The 24,278-nt window shown below is 47.4% G+C and overlaps 1 protein-coding gene and 2 long non-coding RNA genes across 3 annotated transcripts in view; 2 read left to right on the forward strand and 1 right to left on the reverse strand.

The window, feature by feature from the left end:
- The window catches only part of LOC135898751 (uncharacterized), a 133,694-nt gene that overhangs the window by 77,804 nt on the left and 31,612 nt on the right, over positions 1-24,278 (forward strand). The window lies entirely within an intron of this gene.
- The window catches only part of LOC135898752 (uncharacterized), a 54,588-nt gene that overhangs the window by 14,763 nt on the left and 15,547 nt on the right, over positions 1-24,278 (forward strand). The gene's annotated exons all lie outside the window — the stretch shown is intronic.
- On the reverse strand, positions 214-23,882 carry LOC135898749 (streptococcal hemagglutinin-like). The gene is made up of 4 exons (XM_065427882.1): positions 23,516-23,882; positions 4,455-4,893; positions 2,392-2,531; positions 214-1,657 (listed from the first exon to the last, which is right to left on the reverse strand). The coding sequence occupies exons 1-4, from the start codon at positions 23,516-23,518 to the stop codon at positions 560-562; spliced, it is 1,680 nt and encodes a 559-aa protein (XP_065283954.1). The 5' UTR covers positions 23,519-23,882; the 3' UTR covers positions 214-559.

Here is a 24,278-nt window from a genome sequence, read left to right on the forward strand (position 1 = left end):
AGCTGGACGATGTATGTGTAACTCAAATGAAATTACATGATGGGTTACGCAATGTAAGGTTAACCAGCTTCAAGTCTTTCAATACTTAACCAACAGTAACCTTTTTCTGGTCGGATATGTTCTTTACGTATACACAGCGGCTATATGATGCAAACCGCGCTTCCCGCAGGACTAAATTTTCCGTCGTGAGAAATAGAGCGATAAGAATAAAAATAGTTTGGTTCTCACATCTTTATTTAACAATCACACTGCGTTCCGTAAATAGGAACAAAACACCCCCTAACACGAGTTTATTTTTTTTTTCAGCTTAAGTAGTTTAAAAAAATCATCGTGATTGTCAAGGACAGTTTCTTTAAGCTGGCAGAAAAGAAAAAAAAACTGTACATTTCGAGGAGTGGTAAAGCAGCAAAATATTCAGCGCATATTTTTTTGAACTTTTTCTTTGTTCTTTTCAAGACCAAATTCCTTAGCTGAGGAGAACACACCTTCACGAATTAATTTAGTGGCCGAACTCCGTGTACTGAATTGTTGAAGCAAGCACGAAAAGTCAGTTTGACAATCACGCAGTCGTGGTCGATGACGCAGTGGTAGTCGTCGCTGCTTGCGTCGTCACTACCTTTGAAGCAGTGGAGGACTCTTCATTCACAGCAGCTGTGGTAGTAGCAGCCGGGGCTGTCGATCCATTCGTCGAAGACGGCATTGCCACCTCGCTCATAGTTGCTGCTGCGGGAGCACCTGCCGTGGTCATTGCCATGGTTTCAGTGGTTTGGGACGAAACCATCTCTGTGGGCTTGGAAACTTCAACGCTAGCCTTGTCCGCGAACTCCATCGCCTCGGCGACCGCGGCCGCAGTCGTCGGCTGAGCCTCCGAGACGGCTGGTTTCACTGTGGAAGGGGCGGCGTCATTTGTCTTCTGAGATTCGGTGGTGCTTTCGCTCTGGGGAGTCACCTGCGTGCTGCCCTTTGTCTCCTCCTCTTGTGCGGCTGCTCGTGCGGCCACTTCCGTAGCTGCGGTTGTGGAACTCTCGGTCGAAGCCGGAGCTGCGGTGCCAGTGACGGTGGTTGTCACGGACGCTTTCTCTTCGGTGTTCTCCTGCTTGGTCTCCAGGACCGGGGTGGTCACCGGGACTCCGGTTTCAGAGCGGCCTTCGGTGTCGGCTGCCTTCTGGACAGCCGGCGCCGCTGCGTCGACAACAGCTTTGGGTGCTTCCACTTTGGTTTCGTTCACGGACGACGCAGCCTGGACGGGTTCTGAGGGCTCCGCCTTGACTTCGGCACTCGCGGGTGATCCCGTGGTGCTGGCAGGGCTGGATGGCGAGGCGTTTTCTGTTGTTGCTGTGACGGCGACTGGTGTCTCGCTGTGGGCTTCGACGGCAGCGTGAGCAGTGGCAGCGGCAGCCGCAGCTTCGGTGCTCACGGATGATGCCTCGGTCGAAGCCTGCGAGCTCGGACTCGCTGTTGCCTCCTGAGCATTGCTTGTGCCGGTGGCAGTGGCTGTTGACTCAGTGGGGGATGATGCCGACGTATCCTTGCTCTGAGCTTCCGTGGTTGGAGCGTCTTCCCTGAATTCCGCGACCGGAACTGGTGACGTCTCCGATGCCTTCTCCATTGCCTCGGCAACCACCGCGGGGGTTGTCACTGGCGATGAGTTTGTGCTCTGAAAAATTTACAAGCCCAAAGAAGAAAATATTATGAATAAAATTCGTTGAATGACTTGTGGCTCTGGGGTTCTCGTTTAACCAAACAGTTCAATGCTCGTGAAAGCAATTTCGCTTAAACATATGGATGCTCAAAGTAATAGTAGAAGCGCTTCGTTAATAGCGATGTTTCGCTTTCCAAGCTGCAATAGAGTCACTTCCAAGCTTTTTGCTAGCGACAACAATAATCATACCGCCGCGCAATCATTAGGTGGCGAAACAGCTGCGAGCCAGAAGGTCGCGTGTTGCATATGCTGCCCGCCGTTCCTGAAAAGACAAGTGGAATCGGAATTCACGCTATTGCGTCCTTCGGATGCCAGGAAATTTCTTATAAGCGATGACCGCGCTTATTCGTGTACATAAATGACGCATGAATACCCTGAATACGACCTTACACTCTCCTCAGTGCGCGACCTCAGACGCGAACGCGGTGAATTATTATATTCCAGCTGGCGCTACTTCAGCGTCTGGGGGACACGCGTCCTTTTATGCGGCTATGCGATCATCCCTTTGCTTGTCTTGATCATAATCGTCGGGCGAAGGTGCGTGCTCGGTGTCTTTTATCCGACTCGGCGGGCGGGCGGGCGGGCGCATGCGTGCTCACGACCAGTGGTGGCCATTGTTGCTTCCTGCTTGCATGCATGACAACGAGCCGCAGAAGGAACGTGCGTTATTCTGTCTTCTCCTTCCCTACCTGATCTCCCGATCGGCCTTCCGCTTCCTCCTGGCGAGCAGCCGTTGTAACCGGCGTCGGCCCGTCAGTGCCGGTTGTCGCGTCGCTCTTGCCTGGCTGTACCGCCGTGGCCGTCGCGGACTTGGACTCGTCAGACCGCTCTGCGACGTGGGAACGGTTGTCATTAAAACGAGACAAACAGTCGACAGTGGAAGGGCACGCACCAAAACGCATAGAATGAAGCATGATCGAAACAGACAGGCGAGGCAGGTTGTATGCGTGCTATCGACTGCATCGTTGGGTGGTCGATGACGCTATACTGCGGAGGTCGATAGGCGAGGTGAGCCAGTAGTGCTCCCGCCACAGTGCCCTGGGGTGCTTAGGCATAGGTTATCTTCTATACTAAAATCAAAAACCCCATGAGTACTGTTCCTCCACATCTCGAGTTTAGCTCCTGGTATAGCCCCGATAGCAATTCGAAACAATCAACATCGATGTCTATACGGCACACCGCCAGCATAAATTACTTTTTCCACGCTGTAATTTAAAGCATAGGCATATGTATTTTGCTTACAGCTTTTCTTCTTTCTGAGGAGAGGGGGGCTATATTGTTGTGCTGTAATTTCTAGAGCTGCAAAGTTGCTTATCCAACAGGTTTAAGAGCGGTTGAATTACATCCGTAAAGATTACCTTTCAAGCGGACAATGTGATTTGGTTCAAGAGTCGAAAACTTCGCTAATGTTGGGAATTCCCTTTCAAAATAGCTGGCACATACTTCACCTAAAAAAGTTGTTGGCGCCTGCATTTGTATTTCGCACTAATCTGTAGAGAGACGGAAACAAACAATACAAAATATTCACTGGGAGATTGATACCTGAATTGCTCAACACTAGTCAAACAAGAGAAACTTCCGCCTGGAGCCAGTGTTCCTACAGGGAGACTTGTTTTCTCCCTTTTTCACTACGTTGGCTCCAAGCTGAGGATTTTCTTCTGTTGCCTCTGTTGATCCCTTCCTGCTCTAAAAGTCTGGGATGGTATAGAGATATTGAGAACGGGGTCTTTGGCGCATTGTTGTCTTGGGATAGAAGGCAGGCTAAGTACGCTGGGAATGAAAATATAAATCTTTCATCCACTACATTACAATATACATGCTGCGTTGAAGTGCATGAACTAGGAGCAAGCCCACTCCACCTCATAATATTTAAGTCGAAATCGCAGTAGAAAAACACATGCGAGATTCTTAGACTACAGGCTTAAAGGACCACATTCAGAGGTAAAGTATACGGCATTTCGTAGGCGAAAATAACTTCCGAGAATGATTCTGTTTTAGACAAATCATATATATTGTAGGTGGACCATTGCTTGTGCGCTTAGAAAGAATCGAATTAAAATTTAACTGTAGTGTAACTTATTGTTGTAACTGATTGTTTTTTTAAGATATTGTTATCGAGCTGCGGCGCTTAGGTGTTGCGCATGTTCTCTAATGCATGAGAAATGCAGACATGTTATTCAACGTATGAAAAGTGCAATCAACCAGCACAGTTAATGTAATCAGCCGGTGTGCTAATGAGGTGTAGTACATGTTGCGCAACGCGTGAAAATTGGAGTAGTGCGCGTTGATTGGGGTAAGTGCCGTCTCCTCCAGTCAGAATATACTAAATAGTGGATATAAAATGAAGATGTGAGCATAAATTAGAATATTTAGATGGATTTACTTTATTAAATACTATCGTCATCCTGTTCATCGGCTTGCGCTATTAGCAGGAATTTACTGCCTAGCTGCCTAATCTGGCTGTGCCCCATTGTGTAAAATCAGCTTTTGCCTCCCCTGTCTATGTGCTCTACAAAGCAGGTTCACTACCCCTTTGGAAGCCAGATGAGATGCCGTGTTGACACAATGAAAAAGCTGTCGTCTCGTTCCGCGCCACACAGTTGGCGATGGAGCTCATGACAAAATTTGACTACATAAAAGATTAAAAGATTGACATTTTTTTTCTACTTATCATCTCCTTGACCGCTATTGGAGCCCAGGGTAGAAATTTGCTCACCCTCGTGCATTTCGACCTGGAAGCGATCAGGCTTACCTTCGCTGGCTGCCAACACCACCGGCGAGGTCTCGGGGCCAGAGGTGGCGGTCACTCTCACGGACTTGTCTTCGTGGCCGGCTTCCATTGCCGCCATGGTTACTGTGCCAGCTGTCGAAGCAGACTCCGGGGTAGAAGAAGGAATCTCGGTTGAGGAGGAGACCGCCACTGTGGACTCGGCGGAAGTGGAAGCTGTGGTCACGGATGGCGAGGCGGCTCCGACCGTGGACGCTGCGGCCTCGGTGCCGCTCTGGACTTCCGCCTTGAAGACGGCGCTGCTACTGTCAGAGGGGGCGGTCGTGGGGCTAGGATCGGTGACGGCGTGGATGCTCACTTGAGTGGAGGATCCGACCAGTGTCATTACTGGCGCCGCGTGGGAGAGCGACCATGTCAAGGTGGCGCACACCAGGAACGCCATTGTCGTTAGCTTGGCCGACCCCTAAAGACGATAGAAAAATGAGGGCGTTCATAGGTGGTTCCAGTTCACTGTCCTGAACACGAGAGTGTTTAGAACGAATATATATATATATATATATATATATATATATATATATATATATATATATATATATATATATATATATAGTACGTAGAGGAGCGTACTACAGTCACAAGCTTTTGTGCAAGCCGATGACTCAACGCATAAGAGTACAACAGTTCGAGCCTGCAAATGTAATTGCTGAAGTTGTTCGGAGGTTTCAAACAGAGAAATTGAATAGTGTGAGAAAGAAAACTTTTGGTCTTGTGTTAACTGATTGATTATACAAAAAAAAATTTAGCTGCCTCAGTTGTGCTACTAGCTGACTTCAGCCGACTATATTCAAAGTAATATGAAGCTGTACACGTTATAAGAGCCGCACTACACTGGCAGCTGCTCCGGAAACACGTGTTGTGACTTTTTTTGACAAGTTTATCAACGTTAGTGAAGTTGTAGTCACTGTTTGTGCATTACGCAATAGTGAATAGAAGTCGCAATCTGCGGCTGTGCGACCGGCATCATGATATTCATATTTAAACAGGGTTACAAAAGAAGTTATGCAATTTGTAATCAATAAGGGCATAAAGTAATGGACTGTATCAGGGCTCTAACAATGCCAGAATATTGAGATAAGTAGACAAATACGGTGCTGTCCTACTGTGACAACATGGACGTAATCTTTCACAAGTTGTTTGAACTGCATACCCGGAATACGGCGATGACATACGGTGATGACATACGGCGATGACAACGACATTACTTGAGCGTGAGGCCATACTCAGATATTATACATTTTTACAGACGATATGAACTTCGCTTCATTGGCATCCTGCTGAACTCTAATCATCAACAGCTTAATGCTGCATCAGCCCTTCGCCCAGCTGAAATGTTGGGATGCAGAATTTGCAGATTTCGACTGCAAAGCAATGTGATATCAGTGAACTGAATCTCGCGAAGGTATATTTTGTTCGAGAACTCTCGCATGTGTTTTTTAATGGCCCGCGAAACATTGTTTATGGCATAGAAAATGACAGTGATAAACAGGTCAACCAATATTTGAGAACAGAGTTGGTCTAAAGGAAATACAAGCCGAAAACAGCGAAAAGGAACTAGATGAAGTGATTATATTTGAAAACACAGTGCCATGGCATGAGTTAGGTTGATGTGGGTCACGGATAATATAGAAGATTTTTCAGATAGGTCTTTTTGCCGCAGCGAATATATTTAGGCGGATGATTGTGAAGATCATGGGGAGTGGCTAGCCTTCGATAGACCAAGGTGGCTGTTTGCCACTGGTCCAGCGTGATCGAAGGGGCATATACGTTGCGAACCAGTGTTTTGGCTGTGCAAGATGAAGGATGACTCAAATGCCCGGTAGAAAATCTCGCATTTAATGAAACAGGTGAATAAGTTACATCATCACACTTCAGCAATCAGTTTTTTTCTGCAAACTCGATGACTAAGTGCTCCTTAAATTTGGATTAAGGTCACAGTAAACTGAATACTTGGATCACATGCATTCTAAGAAAATTCCAGCTCCAGCCGGGAAAGATGCGCTGCGTGCAGCGTAGCTTTCCAGCTTTCAGCATGGCAACAACCGCAAATAAAGTTCCGCAATACTTCTTTTACGCTTTGGATTCCTTGTATTTACGGGGACGATTGCGCCAAATAAAAAGCTCTCAATGAAATGTGTGATATGCAATGCTATAATATACAAGCCTTGTGCCCCAGGATGTGGGATAGAAACCAGAACGCACATGCAAATCCGTGAATCAAACGTAAATGTCACCGTTCATTTACATATGTAAGTGCAGAACAGAACGTAACGGACGCTTATGATTGCCCAGTGGTAACTTTATGAAACATATCCGTGTATTGTTCATCCACGTTTGCACTTTCTCCAATGTCATCTTAAATGCAATGAACGTCGCCAATGGCACAAGGTAGACAAAAATTTGTCTGCAGGTTATTCTAACAGGAAAATACACCGCCATCGTAAAAACTGTGTCTCATCATCATGTTACATGATGTGCCTCAGAATCAACTACGACTTGTACGCTATCGACTTCAATGTTCATACAAGGATTGCTCCTTCGGCACATCGGCCCTTCGAGCTACTGCGGTCAGAGATTTCGTTTTGCTCTGCACGGAAACTTTTTAGCACTAGAAAACGTTGAATTCCTGCAGAACGTTCGTGCATAGTAAGTATCATGTTGTTTTTGTGCGGATTTGTTCAAAGCGGAAATAAAAAAGAACAGCGCTCGCTTAGATCCCACTGTTTCTTCCTTCGAAACTGGTTGGAACAGCTTCATTTAGGACGTTTGCCTTGACGCGCCGAGGGCCAAACAGGGCGCCACGTGGAATGCTAGCACGTTTCTTATTTGCATGATGAATCTAAGAGTGGTAAGCGAAGGGCTCCTTGAATGCAAGGATGAGGCCGTCGTTACTAAGTCAGATCACAACCACAGTGGGGCCAAATAATCTCGACTGTTTACTCGATGCTAGTTACAGTGCGATTATTCCGCGTTAAGGAAGAATAATAGCTAATATTATGGTTGCGTTATCAAGGCTTGCTCTGAGGCCTTATGCAGCTCAGCTAAATGAGACAGATGAAAGCGACATCATTCTCAGATATAGCCCATGCTTTCTTAGAAGGTATATACGTATTCGCTACGAAAACACCTGTGCGCTGCTTGTCAATAAAGAATGTTGTGTTCCCGGACCTGCCAACTGGGAGCCGTATCTTGCGTGCCAACGAGCAAACACAACAAAGATTGCGAAGAGATTGGAGATATTACACACGCCGACACGATGTGTTTTAAGTTTAAGTGAACCAGAAATGACCAGTGCTGCCATTGTCATTCCTGCAACGTTTCCTGTGGGCCTGCTGCTCTGCACTAGCAGACTGAGTAACCTCTTCAAATTGGTCTCAGTAGTAGGCATGTCTCGAGCGAGCTCCTCAAGTACCGAAGTGAATCCACTGCTTTGGGCTAAGAGCCTCATAAGTTTAACATTTTGTGAAATTTTACATCCAAGAGCTCCACAGGGAGCATCTTGTAGTTGGGGGCTCCTGATTAGTTTGGACCTCCTGCGTTTGTTTATCGTGAACATAAATTTTAGTAAGCGAGATTCGGTACAGACTCGCATCCTCGGAATGCGACCACATCTGCCGGCAATCAAGCGGGCGACCTCGAGCTCGGCAACGGAACGCCAAGGTCACTGAGTCACTACACCGTGGTACAACAAACTTTATTTTCTTCCTTTTCTAAACAATACCTTCTGCCTACAGCAGCAGCATTGCGATGTGGTAAGAGGACAAAGAAAAGCAAACACATGTTCAAATATGGCATTATAAAAATGATTACAGCGCACAACACGATAATTAGAGCAGTTAATGCGTGATATGTAAGTGTCAGTAGCGAATTCATAGTGGTAAACCTCAATGAGTGTCAAATTCTTGAAAGGGATCAGTGACGTTAGCTATGGCATATGTTAGCTAGCGGTTCTAGCTTATTTTATAATTGCGATAAACGTTCCCGCAATTTTTATGAATAGTAACAAGTATATGTTAGACGCTTAAGCAGGTAAGCATTTGAACACATCCTCGAAGAAGTCACGGCAATGTATATAGTAAGCCAGGCAAAATTTTGTCATTTGATATATTGTGTCTTCCAAATAATTTAATTTTAATGAATTGTACTTATGTTTCTAGTGCAGTCTTCTGCATCGCGGGGCATATCGCCCTTCAATAAAGAAGTCAAGATTTTTCAATGCCGTTACCTGCAAAGCTTAACCGTGGTTGAAACATGTCAGTTTTTGTAACTTTTCTTTTGTATTAGTGGTAACGAGTCCATGCAAACATGCCCACCCTTCGAAGCAGTCCAGAAAGACACGAAGTGTGTCTTGGAAAGATCTGCGACGCTCTTAATCCGTTGATTCACCTCAATAACTTTGAAAACACGGCATTATATCAACAGGATTGAGGGTAGTATCGACTTACGCGCCAAGACAGCTGTGTATCTCACACGCGCCAACTCTGACGCCCCGCAAGCTTCCAGAATATCCTTTTCTCACTAACACGCAAGGCAACCAGGCAAGCCCGGCAAGCCCGGCACGCTCGCCTTCAACGTTTGTTTCAGTGCCACTCAAGCATGCACTGCTGTACTTATGTCATCAATGAACCCAATGGTGACTAGTTTTCTTGTTTGTTTATTGCGCATCAGTTTTCGCCGCTTCGCCATTATACTGCTTCGATGCAAATCGGTATGACTTGTCCTTATTTATTCTCCGCGCACTTTCAGTCAAGGAAAGGTCGAAAGAAAAGAAAACCTTGTTTATGCCTGTTTTGAACAAAGAGGCCGATGATACCTAACCAAGCCTGCACACTGTCGCCTGTTCGTCAAATAACCGATGATGACAACTAGAATCAGTGACTCTCTCGTCTGCGTATGTATCATAGGAAACAAAACGAAAGTGACAAGCAGCGATCTGGCGAAGGGCAGCGCAAGCAGCCTACGAAATTCCTCGCCAGGCCCGCACGCGCAAGCGGTCACCTAGCACGGCAGCTTTGGCCCAAACGTGCCACTCGTACGGGAAAGTTCTCGGCGGCGGGGGCGCAATTGGGGACGCGGGTCGCGTACGGCCCGTCGACCTTGGCAGGCCGAGCCTGTCCTTTTCATCTCCGTCATTGTTATCGACTGCCGCGGTGCCGGCGTCCGTGGCCAGCGAACCGCGGACTGGGGCCTCAGACTACCTTGTACTCGGCGTGCTCTTGCACATGTGTGTGTGTGTGTGTGTGTGTGTGTGTGTGTGTGTGTGTGTGTGTGTGTGTGTGTGTGTGTGTGTGTGTGTGTGTGTGTGTGTGTGTGTGTGTGTGTGTGTTTGTGTTTGTGCGCGTGTGTGGGTGCGCGTGCGCGCATGCACGTCCATAGGTTTACCGTGTGGTGCTCCGGCATTGCAAGCACGTAGCCACGTATGCCGAACCGTGCATCACTACCGCTTCTAGAGAAGTACAGGAAAAATAGGTAGCTGTTGCTGGGCCCGCGGTATCGTGCTCTACGAATGGCAACGGTGTAGTTCTCTTGTGTAAACGTTCAATCGCGAAAGAACCCCAGCAGTCTAGCTATATGATGAACTTTGTGAGGCCACAAAGCAGACAGCGGGTACATATTGACAACTCTTTTACATAGAGAGTTTAGCAACAAAACAGAAGTTACACGCTGTAAGAGATGTCCTGGTTTTCGACAAACAGAAAAAATGAACAGGTTATTTTAATGCTCCAGTAAAGATAAAAGCACAACAGCTCTAGCTCTGAAAACTCTCCAAAAACAGAGTGCCAAAAGTACTGGACTTCCTGACTACATTGATTACCTCACATTTCCAACACTTCGCCTGGAAGTCAGATATCTTCCATAAGAAGAAGTTATTCAAACGTTACCACTTAATGTGCCATATCACAATCTGTGACAATGCATGTAAGGCGGAGGATCCAATGTTTCTGTCTTTCACCCGGAATCTCTTGATCATCCTCTCAGTGCCTTGATCCTTTATTGGCGCCGGATCTGAATGTATTTCCTACAGAAATTATTCGCTAATACAACACGCGGCCTTGAATTTTCTTTGATGCAAGTGCGCAAAAATGGGCCTTAGCTAGTTTCTAGGAATCATCAATAACTACCGGTAGGAAGCGTCGAAACACGCAAGCGAAATAAAGAATATAATCACGGACACTATTCACAAAGACGGTGTATTATTAGGCAGCAAAGACGAGTCTCTGCTTCATGAGCTATCCTGCATATCTTACATTCTATGTTCAACTTGTCAATGTGAAGGAGGAAGTTGCCAGCAACGCGGAGAGCACGAACTTTGGGTGAGATAATCGGCTACATTGGGAACAAATGTGTTCGCCTGACAAACTCCTTGATCTAGGTTCAATTCGGATCACGGCAGGGCTTTCTGGCTGTTGTAAAGCAAAATGTACCATGAATGGAGAAGTCTGCGGTTTACTATAGCCGTGACCTCATATACTTGTTATGAAGGTGACCTAGTTTAGGATCTAATAGTCGCCTTGTCTCTGCTTCACTAAAATGTGTCCCTGGTGCTGCAGTGTCCCTGATGCTACTGTATCTTTTCCCCATCCCGCTCCCTTGTGTAGGGTAGCAAACCGGTGGAGCTAAACTGGACAACCTCTCTGTCTTTCCTCTTCCACTTTTTCCTTGCTTCCTTCCTTCCTTCCTTCCTTCCTTCCTTCCTTCCTCATAGTGAGTGTGGTGCAAAGAGGGAGAGGTTAGGTTGTGTGCAGCGAGTTCTATTCATGGCAGAATGAATACAAGACACCGCAGCTATAAGCACCAGCGATTGCTGGAGCAAGAGGCTCCGCAGGATAAGTGGTCAAGATCTTAGGTGTATTCATATATATCCCGATGCATTGTTACAATGGATGTGCGCTCCAGGTGTTAAAGCGAATTACTTGTAGCTAGCCGGGCGTTGACGACTGCTCGCGGCACCCGACCATATGCATACCTGTGTCCCACAAGCTGCGCACTCAGAAGTTGAACTGCGGTCACAGACCAAATCAAGCATAAATAGGACGTTTCAGAAGTTTTACGAATCCTACAATCAAACGTGATCGAGGACAGATGTGTGACCTTGATCAAAAGCGATATCGCCGCATTATCAAGGTGTAATATTTATCTGCATTTCGACTGCCGTGTGTATAACGACCTGACGGAACTCAGTCAAACAATCGACCACGTGCGCCGCGTGCATGCCGTTGAAGCGGCACGCGCAGTGGAAGTTAGAAGGCAGCAGTTAGGAGGGTGTCAAACGCCGGCACCTTGCGCGTATGATTCTTGCGAGCGGCCCATATTTCAACCATGGCTGCTGGTTGCGTCTTCTCCTTTGTGCTTGATACATTTCGCCGCACGCGTGCGCTCACTTTGCAACGCGCGCCCGCGCTCCTTTCTTTCGGGCTTCGCTGCGCGCTGCGCGCTCCCGGCCGTCCGGCAGAACAAAAGCGCGACCTGCGCGGAAGAAGAACCCGGCAGCGGCCCGGCCTTCTTATTCTCCGCCTCACACCACTCGGCGAGGCGGGTAATGACCTATAGCGGCTACACTGCTGCTATTGTTTGCCGCTGCACGCGTGAGCGAACTGCCGCGTTTGTGGGTAGACATACATACATACATTCCTGATCCCTATAGTTCAGGGCAAAAACGCGGGCCCATCATGTGGGTCAAATGTGTTCCGGCTGCACTTTGACTTTCACGCCTCTGTACTTTCTCTGCGGAAGCCAGCTGCGGCTAGAAGCGCCCGGCCTGCTTAGTTCCTGCGCTGCGGCGCCGTTTAGTTATTTCTGGGTGACAGTGAAAAAAACAAAAAAAAACAAAAGCCTGGTAAGGACCATTATGACACTTTTCGCAGGCATTACCTCGTTGTCATCAATACGAATGGGCTTGTGATGAACTTCTCTATGCTGATTTCTATTCCGTGAAGACCAGGGTTTGATTTCTATTCCGCGTGAAGACCATGGTTTGAGACACCTAATTCTTTATCATATAGTTGTTCATGTAGAATATAGAACAACCACCTGCTTTATTTATGTCTATTCTTTCAATATTGATTTAAATAGCTGGCAGGAGGTCGGGCCAACCAATTCATTACCGCGAAGCAATTTTTAAACAAGTTCAGATACCTTCTTTCTTACTTTTCTTCTTCTATTCTAATCGTTCATACACCCGCCGTGGTTTTTTAGTGGCTGTAGTGTTGAACTGTTAAGCAAGACGTCGCAGGATCAAATCCCCCTCACGGCGGCCACACTTCGATGGGTGCGCAATGCGAAAACACCCGTGTAATACTTAGGTTTAGGTGCGCGTTAAAGAACCCCACGTGGTCAAAATTATACCGGAGTCCCCAACTACGGCGTGCCTCATTATCAGACCGTGGTTTTGACACGTAAACCGCCATAATTAAATTTTTCTAAGCTGGCGTACGTCTTCACCTTTGCGCAGTAAAGTGTAGCTAAGCAAATCTACTATCGAGTTAACCTTCCTGTCTTTCGTATAACTTATACATAAATATATATGCCTGTGTGTATGTGTGTGAAGGAACCAGTTCAACGAATCCGAGTCCTGCGCGCGTGTTTGTATACATAGGTGCTCATAGGCTACCTACGTTTTTTTTTATTATTATTATTCACTCTTACACAGAAAATGTATAAATTGAACTCGAGGTGCTTCCAAATGCACTCTTGATAAAGGCCGAACCTCGGCCGAAACGTCGATGATGTGCCCAGCTGCAATAACCCGCGCTAACTTCGTACTCGCTGCTTCAAGCACAGTCGTTTTGTCATCCACATGGCTTCCACGGCTATTGGGGAAAATGAATTCGCTTTAGCTCCTAAAGAATGAAAAAGGAGAGCTGGTAAAATGCCTCAAAGTGAGCCAGAGATGTAAGCCTAACCAAACACCCTGGCTTGCTGCTCCAGAATGAAACGGTTGAAACGCAGACAAAGATTAAGTATTAATGTATAGAACCACTTGTATTACTCACGTATCTATGCGCATGTGGAACGATATACCATGCCTTCCTGGCTTTCTTTTGCGCCGCTCAGACACTTCAAAGCATACTTGAAAGTTTGTTTTCTGTTACATAATGGAATGTTTATTTATTATGTTTTACATGTCTCTGTTGTGCCCTAACATCAAGTAAAACACAGGTTACTGAATTCATGCATTCATGTTGCAAAGACAATACGTTTCTTTCGCACCTGATCAACAATATTACGTTCATACTCAACGAATGCTTTCTTAAAGTGCGTTTTCCTGATGCAGCCTTCAAGAAAGATTATAAAGCTTGTCACGTCTGTGATATCCTTTTTTTTCATCTTGTATTTAATACACTCATGGTAAACGTAGTACAATTGTGGCATAAAATAGGAAGGTATGCGCTGATTATCGATCATAATAAACGCCTTTCATGCCAGCTATCGCAGTCATTACCCCTCGCCATTCTTATTACTGGCCCCCCCGCTTCGCGCCAACTTTCTTGTTGTTGCTGTCAAGGCTTCCTTGGGCGCCTGACAGACGAGAAACGCTTGGCGAGCTGCCACGAGGTCGTGAGAGCAGGTAGACGCGAATGGCACGTTGTCTCGGAGAGACCTGGAGATGAGTCAATATAGGTGCGAGTTTTCATTCATGTGTCCCACGATGCCATCCGTCTTGGTGGCGCTTTCTTCTGCAACTTCCAAATAAGCTCAAGCTGTCTTAGGTAGTGCCCGTTGCTGAGTGCGTGGTGATATTACAAATGTTTGCCATTTGCCATCTGCAGGCGCGTGCACCTACATCATCTATGTGTATTTCTCACCTGTCCATATTATTCTATTGATGCTAAGCGTTCATCGCTCATAGCAATTTGAAATTGTATGAGGCGCCATAGGGTGTTCGACCAAGCTTTCGTGCTCGGCACGTGCAAAATGCCATTGTCAAAACACAACATGTTTGCCCGTGGAGGAGACGGCTGTACAGGCGGCGAAGAGTGCGTCCAAGGACAGGTGCTACGTATGGGCAGTGCCGAACACTCTCAGGTAGCAATACCATGAGTGCAGTCGATGTCCGGCCATTATAACTTACAAAAAAAATAAGTAAGAAACACGGTGCGAGAACAACTGGACGCTACGTGTTCACCAATGTTGTGTACGAATTTCTTTGCTAACTTCCACTTCCTATGGCACGTGATCATGCTAACCGTTTCGTGCTGCTTTCCAGACCCTGCGGTCATGCACCCTGCAAAGCCGTGAGCACCGCGCATAACTTTGCGCCGTCTCGGCTGTCGCCTTAAATTTGACAACCTGACCACTAAGCTTTTTCATTGTCCGGTTTGCAGGTGACATAGGCACGTCCGAGTTTGTTTTCCGAAAAGGCTCCCTTGCTGAACCACGTGTCATCGTTCTCACCCGTAAATATGGCCCTTGGCAAAGCAGTATGCAATGTAGCAGTACTCAGCCTTCTGCAGCCGTTTCACCGTGCATCGCTTTGAACGGAAGGAAAGACTTATTTTGTGTGCATGTTTCGTTTCCATTGTTGTCGCCTCCTCGAGGGGTGAATGGTGTCTTTCCTTCACGCCGGTCCCACTCTCTTTTGAAGTCTTGGACAGAACTTTACGGCGTCAGTCATATACGGGAGGATTTCTTTGACGGATGGATCCTCGCTTAGCAACTGTACATGACTACGTGGTCTCTAACAACGCACGTAAACCCCTTTCCAGCCAGCGCTGGGGTGCCTCGACCTCGACATCCTCCTCGCATACCGCTCTGTACGTCGTCCCCCATAGTGAGCGGGAGAGGAGGTGCGTGTTCAAGCACCCTAGCCAGTTCGTGTTCTTTCTCCACTCCTCTCATCTCATTTTCTCCGATCTCCGATTGGTCTATATGGTGCTGCTGACGGTCCTATCATTAGTGATACAGTTAGAAGCGGAGTACCTCCCCTTTTTTTTCCTAAACGCCAGTCCTCCTTACATGAATCAATTCTATGGCAGCAAAAGTTGACTAGCAACGGTATTCCAACCTCTCACGCGGCACTGTTCACTATGCACGTATACCTGACATGCTATCAATCTTTATCCAAAGACTGACGTTCGCGTGTTGTGCACGACTCTTAACACGTGTGGTCTTAGATAATAATTTATCGTTTCCTGAGATACCGACACTTTAGGGGCAATTAAATTTGCGCTGGTTGTCTTCCCTAAAGTGACAGCGCCATACGAAAAATAACTCTAGCCTTGCGTCATCGCAGAAGCGCGATATAAGCGTGCCCCCAGATCGACAAAGTTGCTCTGTGCTTCTGTTGAGCAAACTGGTTAAAAAACAGCGCAGCGAACCAACGGTCTCATCTGACGGCCCATTTGTCCTGCTAAATATCGTGAGGACAATCATCAAAATTTTGCGCCAATTTATTTCTGCAAGGGCTGACACCTACATAACGCGACGTTTTCCCTTACGGGAAGCGTCACGATCTATTGATGACGTTTTCATTTGCGCGCGTGCAATAATTGTCGGTAGAGACAGAATTAACTTGCTCGGAGCTTCGAAGCTAAAGTCGACACGGGCTTAAGGTAGCAGTAACCGGGGCGCATTAGAATCACGTAAGCAAAGAGTGACTCAAGAACTGACACTGGTGCGTCAGAACCACTAGTCCAAAATCTGGGCTGGTATAATCTAAATAGTTCTTGTGCTCCTGTCCTATTCCTTTCTTATCACCCACTTGTTCATGACCAGCCGATATCGCTGATAACGCAAGCGGGGCGCAGTTTGATTTGTTGATGGAACACGATAAGCAGCATTGGAATATAATCGTAAAATTATCCCAGCCCTGATGTCACGCTGAGCGTTACCCGTTAGTTAGCGGATGCCTGAAGTATGATAAAGACGCCCCCTTTTAAATAATGACGGTAGTGACGCCAAACTCACACTTTTCATTTGCAGGAACGTGGACGACAAAACGCTAAGAATCATTGCCGTAAGTCATTGTTACCATACTGCAAGCACGTGTGTCAAAGACAACTGAAGAGAAGAAGAGGCGTATTGCGTAGGCAAGAACAAAACAAGCGACGCCGTTTTCCTTCAGCCCTGACAATACAACGTGGGTTAGTGAATTATTTCACCCCACGACTTCCCTTGGAGGGACGTCGCTCGATGCATTCCCTACGTTTTTACAGGGGAGCTTCTCCATTTTAGCTAATTGTTAATGACCTCGAAGCTTATTAACAAATGGTGCCGTTGCGGTCGCAGGCTCAGCGGCGGCGCTCGGAAACGCTCCACGGCTCGCGCTCGGCGTTTTCTGGTAATGACCTCCGACCGCGGCGCTGTACGTGCGAGGCGGCCGCCCCGAGATAAACAGGTCTCCCTCGCCAGCACTCGGCGGGGTTACCTCCGCGCGCCTCTGCCTACTCCTGGGCCCGCGCTGCAACGTCCCGGGCCATTCGGAGATCGCCATGAATACATGCAAGCGTACGCGCTCCGGGCGACAAGCACGGAGGAAGGCATCCGTCCTGTCTGCAACGCGTTGCTCAAAGAGATATCTTACATAGCCGTGTAGCTCTGCCGACGGTTGGTTCGTTAGTCGGCTGTTACGCTGAAGCTTTTTTGCCGCCTCTCTCTCTCTCTCTCTCTCTGTCTCTGCACTGTGCGCGCTGCTGCAAGCGCCGTAAGCATGTAGCGGTTGTAGCCTCACCCGAATTCGAGTGTGCAGGGCGCCTGCCACGCTCGTCTGCAGAAACTCAGCGTGTTGTGCTTCTTCGTTTTCTAGCCGCAGAAGTCGCTCGTGAAAAGTAGATGAGGCGCGATAACAATTGCTACATGCACGCTGAAAATGCCCAATGGCGCTGACGTACGCATAGTGCCCTAGCCCCCACCCCCCCTTCCCTTCCCCTCGCAGACATACGCACACTTTCTTTATTGCAAGTACGGGTACTGCAAATCCAGCTTAAGTAGGCATCTTTCGTGGTTCAGGTGGCACAATAAAACATGCCCTCTTAACGGCTAAAGATTATTCACGTAATTAAACATGAAAGGAATAAAATTCAGGGCTGTAGGCTCTATGCTATAGGATTCGTTAAACACGACTGTTTGGCCTTTTTCTGCTTTTTAGATAACCGTAATCTTCGTTCTACGCATGCACTTCAAAGATCATACAACTGTACACGATTGCGGCACGGACATTCGTGAAACAGAGACTCGTCTTTTCTGTCTCAGTAATACACCGTCACAATCAAAGCCAGGTATTTGTTGTTGCTCAAGGTGATCTGTTATCTTCGTGCGAAACATTCCTTCGGAAAGTGCGAAAAGCTCGGGATGGCCTCAGCTTTTCTACGCAATTTGTTTTCTCGTCGTGCGCCCTCTGGTTTGCTTCAGAAACGGGGCCTACCAAACACCACAAGTAAAAGTCACACCCAAACGTGTTACTTGCTTGCACGATTTTCTTTTCTTTTTTTTTCCCCGCCCAACAGATTTCGTAACGAATCTACATGCACAAGATTTACGTAGAGACATTCAGCGTGCGCACTCCTGTTAACTAGTGCAGATTAGTTGGGCGTGACACGCGCCGAGTGTCGCAATAGCTTCACACATGGCTCCGCGTGCACTCATGTAGACGACGAAACGCACTTGAATTTGTACGAGGAGATGAAAAGCTGAACGTAACAAAAAAAACAATGAATGTTTAATGGAAACGTTCTTCCAATGTCTTTTGAACGCACATAGGTTCTTCCAAGTCCTCCGTTTGGTTCCAGGAAGCAGGTGCAGATTGCGTTTTGAGTCGTTCATTTGTTTTTGAAAATTCAATGATTTCGCATTTGATTTCAATGAAATGTTACCACACCTCTTGACTGGACATGCGCCCTGCTGCACGAGCAATGACAATTCGATTTGGCGCTGCAGAAAACGTCATGGTGTCAACTACCTGCGGCCAGTATTTATCACCGCAGAAGCTAATGCAATATCGAAACTAAATGGCAGCCCTCGGTAGCGAAGATTGAGGTGTACATGACGGGAGTCATAGCTTGCGTCCGTTCGACTCCGCATAAAAAAGGCGTGAAATTATTATATCCCTGGCATTTCATGAACCAATTTCATGCATAAACGCACCAGGCAGCATTTTTAAAACTCTCAGTCTCATGGTGTGAAGTATATATGAAGCTAGGAGTTTGAAATGGTTGCCAATGTGCTGAAACGGAATGGTAAAAAAAGTACGTTCATGGTGCCTTCAGTATTCGTCCTAACAGGAAAATGCTGATGGCAAATTATGACGTAACGTTTTACGGACAGCAGTCACGGAAACCTTTCTGCACAACTGGAGGCCAATGCTTTCAGACTCCGACGTTATCTATTAGGGCGGACGCTGTAGCCGAAGGCCATGCCTTGCAGGATAGGTGAAGGGAATTCCGATAAGCGTTGTCCATAGCTTACATTGAAATGTACAAACTTTCACACTCTTGCCTAGTAATCTCAAGCAACGCGCTGCAAAACAAAGAGTAAGACCAAAATAGACACTAGTCTTTGGACCAGCACTGCAAACTTTGTGACTTACGTGTCCAGGTAACTACCGTTGTTCACAAGCGCAGCCTTTAAAATTTAGGGTTCTACATGCCAAAAACACTTTCTGATTATGAGGCACGCCGTAGTGGGGGACTCCGGAAATTTCGACCGCCTGGGGTTCTTCAACGTGCACCTAAATCGAAGTGCACGGGTGTTTTTCGCCCCCATTGAAATGTGGCTGCCGTGGCCGCGATTCGAGCCCGCTACCTCGTGCTTAGCAGCCACAAGCATAGCCTTATAACCCAAGCAGCAATTCAACAATATTGCTATCATATTGCTATCGCAGAGTAGTATCCGAAAGCTCTAGGCAAAGGCGTGGGCGTTTCTAGGAGAACTACTAGATAACAACACGGTCGCCACATTAAGCCGTGACGTCACGCGAGAACACCGAGATGTGTCGGCATCTCGGTGTTCCCACATGATGTTGTGGATAAATTTCGGCAACTGTACTGCTGTCTAGTAGGTATACCAACTAATTCGCCGTCATCCGAAAGAGTGCATCATTGATGCACACCCATGTATGTAGGATGCTGCGCGAAGCTGGTTAGAACAGGAAGTTTAACTAGTTGCTTTGAGACCTTGGGAACTGGGCGACCGTCGGATCAGAGTCTCGGCGCCAAATCCAAAATGAGCAGGAAGAACGTCGAAGCAAGGTCGCTCTCTCCAAGTATAATTTTGGTGCGGCAAGCATTCACCGCACGCATAAGTACAGCGCAGCATCAGCCACCTTGTTTTGCGTAACACCTACGTATACATCGAAAGATAAAAAAGAAACGGAAGCCTTTTTGATTTTCCTCGCGTTATCATAACTTGAATAGTTTTTTTTTTTACTTCTACAATACTTTAGTGCTTTTTTTACTCAGGCAGTTGAGTACGTATAATTTTCATTACTTGATGTAGGCATGCTGAACCAAACTGCTGCATGCTTCTGCGGCCATTCAGGCGGAGTTCGAACGCCAATCATACAGAGCGGTCTTATCGCATTTGATTTTTTTTCATTATTGAAGTAAAGAAGAAAAAATACTCCGCTGAAGAGCAGACTACCAAGGAGAAATGTATCACTAGAAAAGCCAGCTCGGTAATAAATTAAGAAAGAAGTAATTAAACAAACAGAAAAGAATGATAGAAAATTATTCAAGGGAACCTATTCTGTCACTGCGCATGTGCCTTTCCAAGGTTCACATCACCCGCCGTGGTTGCTCAGTGGCTATGGTGTTGGGCTGCTGAGCACGAGGTCGCGGGATCGAATCCCGGCCACGGCGGCCGCATTTCGATGGGGGCGAAATGCGAAAACACCCGTGTACTTATATTTAGGCGCACGTTAAAGAACCCCAGGTGGTCAAAATTTCCGGAGTCCTCCACTACGGCGTGCCTCATAATCAGAAAGTGGTTTTGGCACGTAAAACCCCAAATATTATTAAGGTTCACATCGGTGTGCGTATGATCACTACTATTCCCTGCCTGATTTGGCTGCACGCAGGCTCGACCGAGTGCATGAAATTAATGTGACGTATTGAGTACCGACACCTGATGCGTTATTTTTCTAAGGCCACACACACACAGGTGTGTAGGAACGTAGTATTTTTGTACGCGTAGAAACGTATCTCGGGCACGTGGAGCATCGCGTTTTTACTAAGTTGCGAGATGTTTGCGACACGAGTTTGAGTCGTGCGTTCGCAAGCATTTAATGAAAGCCAACGCGCGCAGCCTAATGAATTAGGAACAATTCAGATGAGCTAACGTGTCAAGGTGGGCGAGTAGGGTTATTTAGATTCCATCTGGAGCAATCGCTTGTCGAAGAAATACGAATTTGCCTTAGAAATGATTACCACGAAGAACACTTTAGCACGCGCAATCACTAAAACGCCCAAGACAAAGAAAAACTGCGCTGTCGGCCAAAAGCACTGTAACTGCTCGATGGCTGTAGGACGGAAGGGGTTCCCTTTATAAAAGTTTGCTCCCTTTGGGGCTTGTTTTGCCCCCAAACAATATTCGTGATCTATCTTAGGTACAGTTCTTTCTTTAACGCGACGCTCCTAGTAGTTTGTGGTCACGAACCACAAGCGGTGACGTAGCTGACAAGAAAGTAGTGAGCGTACATTGTTAAGGAAGAAAGGAAGTGCGCGCGAGACAGGTGGCGATTATCGTTTTGGAACGTGATCAGCTCTGAAGAGTGCAAAATATTTCAGAGTGTGGGGCGCCGTCACTTGCCGACAACTGTGCTCTCTGGCCGAGAGAGAAAGAGAGAGAAGATAGCAAAGGCAGGGAGGTTAACTAGACGCACGTCCGGTTTGCTACTCTGCGCTGGGGGGAGAGAGAATGGGAATGAAGAGAGAGAGAGAGGCAACAGTTTCGCGCACAGTGGAAGGTTCGCACCGAGTCTACACACGGTTCCCAAGACCTGTCGACTTGAGGTATTTTAAGAGTGCTTTCGTGGCTTTCTGGGTATCAGTAGTGGTAGTATCCTTACGCCTCGTACAGCCATCCCCTGCCCAGTCACCTTAATTTTTTTATACCACTGAAGTCGCTTTCTGTGCGTGCTAGGGCGATGTAAGCGTGCACGAGAAGACAAAGATTTGGGTATAAAAACCTCGCCCTTACTTTACAAGATTGCGTCGCATGTTTTGTATGGCTTGCTCATGGGAAACATGTAGTACGCAAGTGCTACCTCCAACAAGCAGCTGAAGACTCGTCATTCGAAAGGCGAAGAGTAGCATGGTAATGGGAAGGTGCAAGAGGAATACGGGCCACAAGTCAAGCCATCTGATTCTTTTTTGTATGTGTGGCAGATGGAAATGCAAATAACGTGTGTATACACTAATGAACAGAATCTTAATGCCACAAACCTTAGAAAGAAATGCTTAGCTCAGATATCGAAGGGGGAAAGAAAGACTCATAAGAAATGCGAAGGGTCACTTAAGAGTATTTTGAGTGCCACCACAAGCAGCGTCATCTGACCCGGTGACGAGACATCAGCTGAATGATTCCCTGGATCTACGCACTTAATGTCCGTACTTGAATATTTCACATTTATTCTACTTAGTCAATGTCTAGCTAGAGGACTTGGATACAACAACATTTTGGCACCGCATACCTACGGACACATCGAGAGCCGAACACTTAACACCCACCGCTGTGTAGTAACCTCTTATAGCATAGAACACAATGGACACTTATGCAAAGGATCATGCCATTTAGTCCAGCAACAACGCATGTCTGGCGTCAATGCGCAACAGCGCGCGCACCCCAACAGTTTGTTGTTTTGAGACAGGCAGCGCACTACCTATCCTTGGCCTAAGTGCACCGTACAAAACTGTGCAACGGCACGCTAAAGGAGAGCGGCCCACGCGCGTCTCCTTTTCAGATTCTCGCGCGCCGAGGCGGTCGCGTAGCCCGCGAGCAGAATTTTAAACGAGGGTGGCCACTCGCCTCCGTGTTTCAACCTGTTATCTTTGGAACGAAGGCGAAAGGACTTGCAACTACAGGAAGCAACTAAATGCAGCTACCACCTTGTCCCCCTCGACCCTCCGGGAGGTTTTCGCCTTCTCAAGCGCAGTGTGGTCGGTGCCGTCTTATCTGTAGCGCAGTTCCGGAGGTTTTCGTTTTCGCAAGCGCAGTGTTGTCGATGCCAGTTATCTACCGCAATTCAGGGCCATATTCTGCACAGCTGTTCATTAATTTCGCGGTATCGCACTTATTCCCTCTGGAATTTGGCGGCAATGTCGCCGCAGCATTTCAGCTTCCAAAAGATATGATTTGCCCGAGTTGAATTATTTTTTGTTGTTGCTTGAACACCATATGTGCTTCATGATGTACGTGATGCCAGGTTGGGGGTGCCAGAATAACTAAATTGCTGCCAAGGGAAGAGAATTGTGGTTCCGAAGACAAATAATGAGACTAAGGGAAGACGTCGGAAAATTGGCAGCTGTAAGGTGGGAATAGGAGACGTCGAATACGGCAAGTGCGGACGACTTGTATACGTGCTATTGTACTGCAATGAGTTCAGTTCAGCTGACAATGAGTATGATGCATAGCTAATTCTCAAAAGCAGGTTGCCGACGCGGTGAATAACTCGCGGTCTCCTACTTCCTCTAACTTTTCTCTCTCGAAAATAAAAAAGTCGGTGAACACGAACAGAAAATGTTGAGCAGCTAGATATTGTCCTGGGGATGTCATGAAAGGTGTTCACATCTGATCTTGGATCCTCGGGACAAGCTAAGTGCAGCTTAAAAAAGGGGAAGAAAAACGGACGTAAATGAAATGGCTACGCAGGAGTTGCGCCGTATGACTTCATACATGAGATGACCCCGGTGATTTAAGGGGCGAAACTGACGCGTCGAGGACAGATAGTGATCGACCTGTCCTTCCGCGTCAAGACTTCTTTACATTTGAGTCATTTCCAATTCGAGAATTACGCCATCATCCGGACGCCGCGGTGTTGAAGCCGATTACTTCGGCGTAGATGCAGCGTGCGATAAATAACGAGTAGTACTTACCATGGTGGATGAAGCAAACAGGCAGGATGTTGGCTGAGCTTTAGCTTGATTCCGCAAGGATCCGGGGTCAACCACAGTCAGTGGCCAATTAAGAAGGACCTCGAGGGGAGACGAGAAAGTGATATCAGCCCTGGAAGTGGAGGTTCTGCTGACCAACTGCTTCCGTAGATGTAATCGAGATATTCGTCCGCACTGAAAGCAAGGAATCGGACTGGAAGTGCGGCTCCTATAGGCTCGATCAGGAAATGCTCCAACGAGCTTTTTGTACCGCGGTGTTTCGACCGTGGAGAAGAGAACGGTAGAGATACGACCGGGCCCACGTTCCGCGTGCGCGATCGGCTTGTACTGGCGTTTCCGAAGGATGGCACGTCGGCTTTACGGACGACCCTTCCTTCCTCCCCCCACCCCCTCCCACAGCACTTCCCCTTCCCCCTTTCCTTGCCCCGACGGGGCTCTCTTTTTTTCGCGCTTTGTTTTGTGTCGCCCGTGCCGCCGCGCCGCCACCATCACCATCACGAACCAACAGCTCCGGCCGAGCGTACTCTTCCTCCTCGCCCTAAACCCCGCACTCTCCTCAGATGCCCCACCTGAGGCGCCCAGGTAGCAAGCCGCAGCACGGGACGGGTAGGAAGAGAAGCGCATAGGACCGAGAGAAGATGAGTCTGGGCAGTGGTCCGGGGTAAGTTTGAGAAGGGGAGAGGGAGGGGGGTAGCGCGCGCGCGCGTTTGCTGTGTGTGTGTGTGTGTGTGTGTGTGTGTGTGTG

The sequence above is a fragment of the Dermacentor albipictus genome, chromosome 3, assembly GCF_038994185.2.
Source record: "Dermacentor albipictus isolate Rhodes 1998 colony chromosome 3, USDA_Dalb.pri_finalv2, whole genome shotgun sequence".
NCBI classification, from domain to species: domain Eukaryota; kingdom Metazoa; phylum Arthropoda; class Arachnida; order Ixodida; family Ixodidae; genus Dermacentor; species Dermacentor albipictus.

Bases quoted from the DNA above. Each gene is read 5' to 3' on its own strand.
- LOC135898749 (XM_065427882.1), bottom strand. The intron at 2,532-4,454 runs GTAAGCCTGATC...CCCACGTCGCAG, and splicing joins GGTGTTGGCAGCCAGCGAAG to AGCGGTCTGACGAGTCCAAG. The intron at 1,658-2,391 runs GTAGGGAAGGAG...TAAATTTTTCAG, and splicing joins AAGGCCGATCGGGAGATCAG to AGCACAAACTCATCGCCAGT.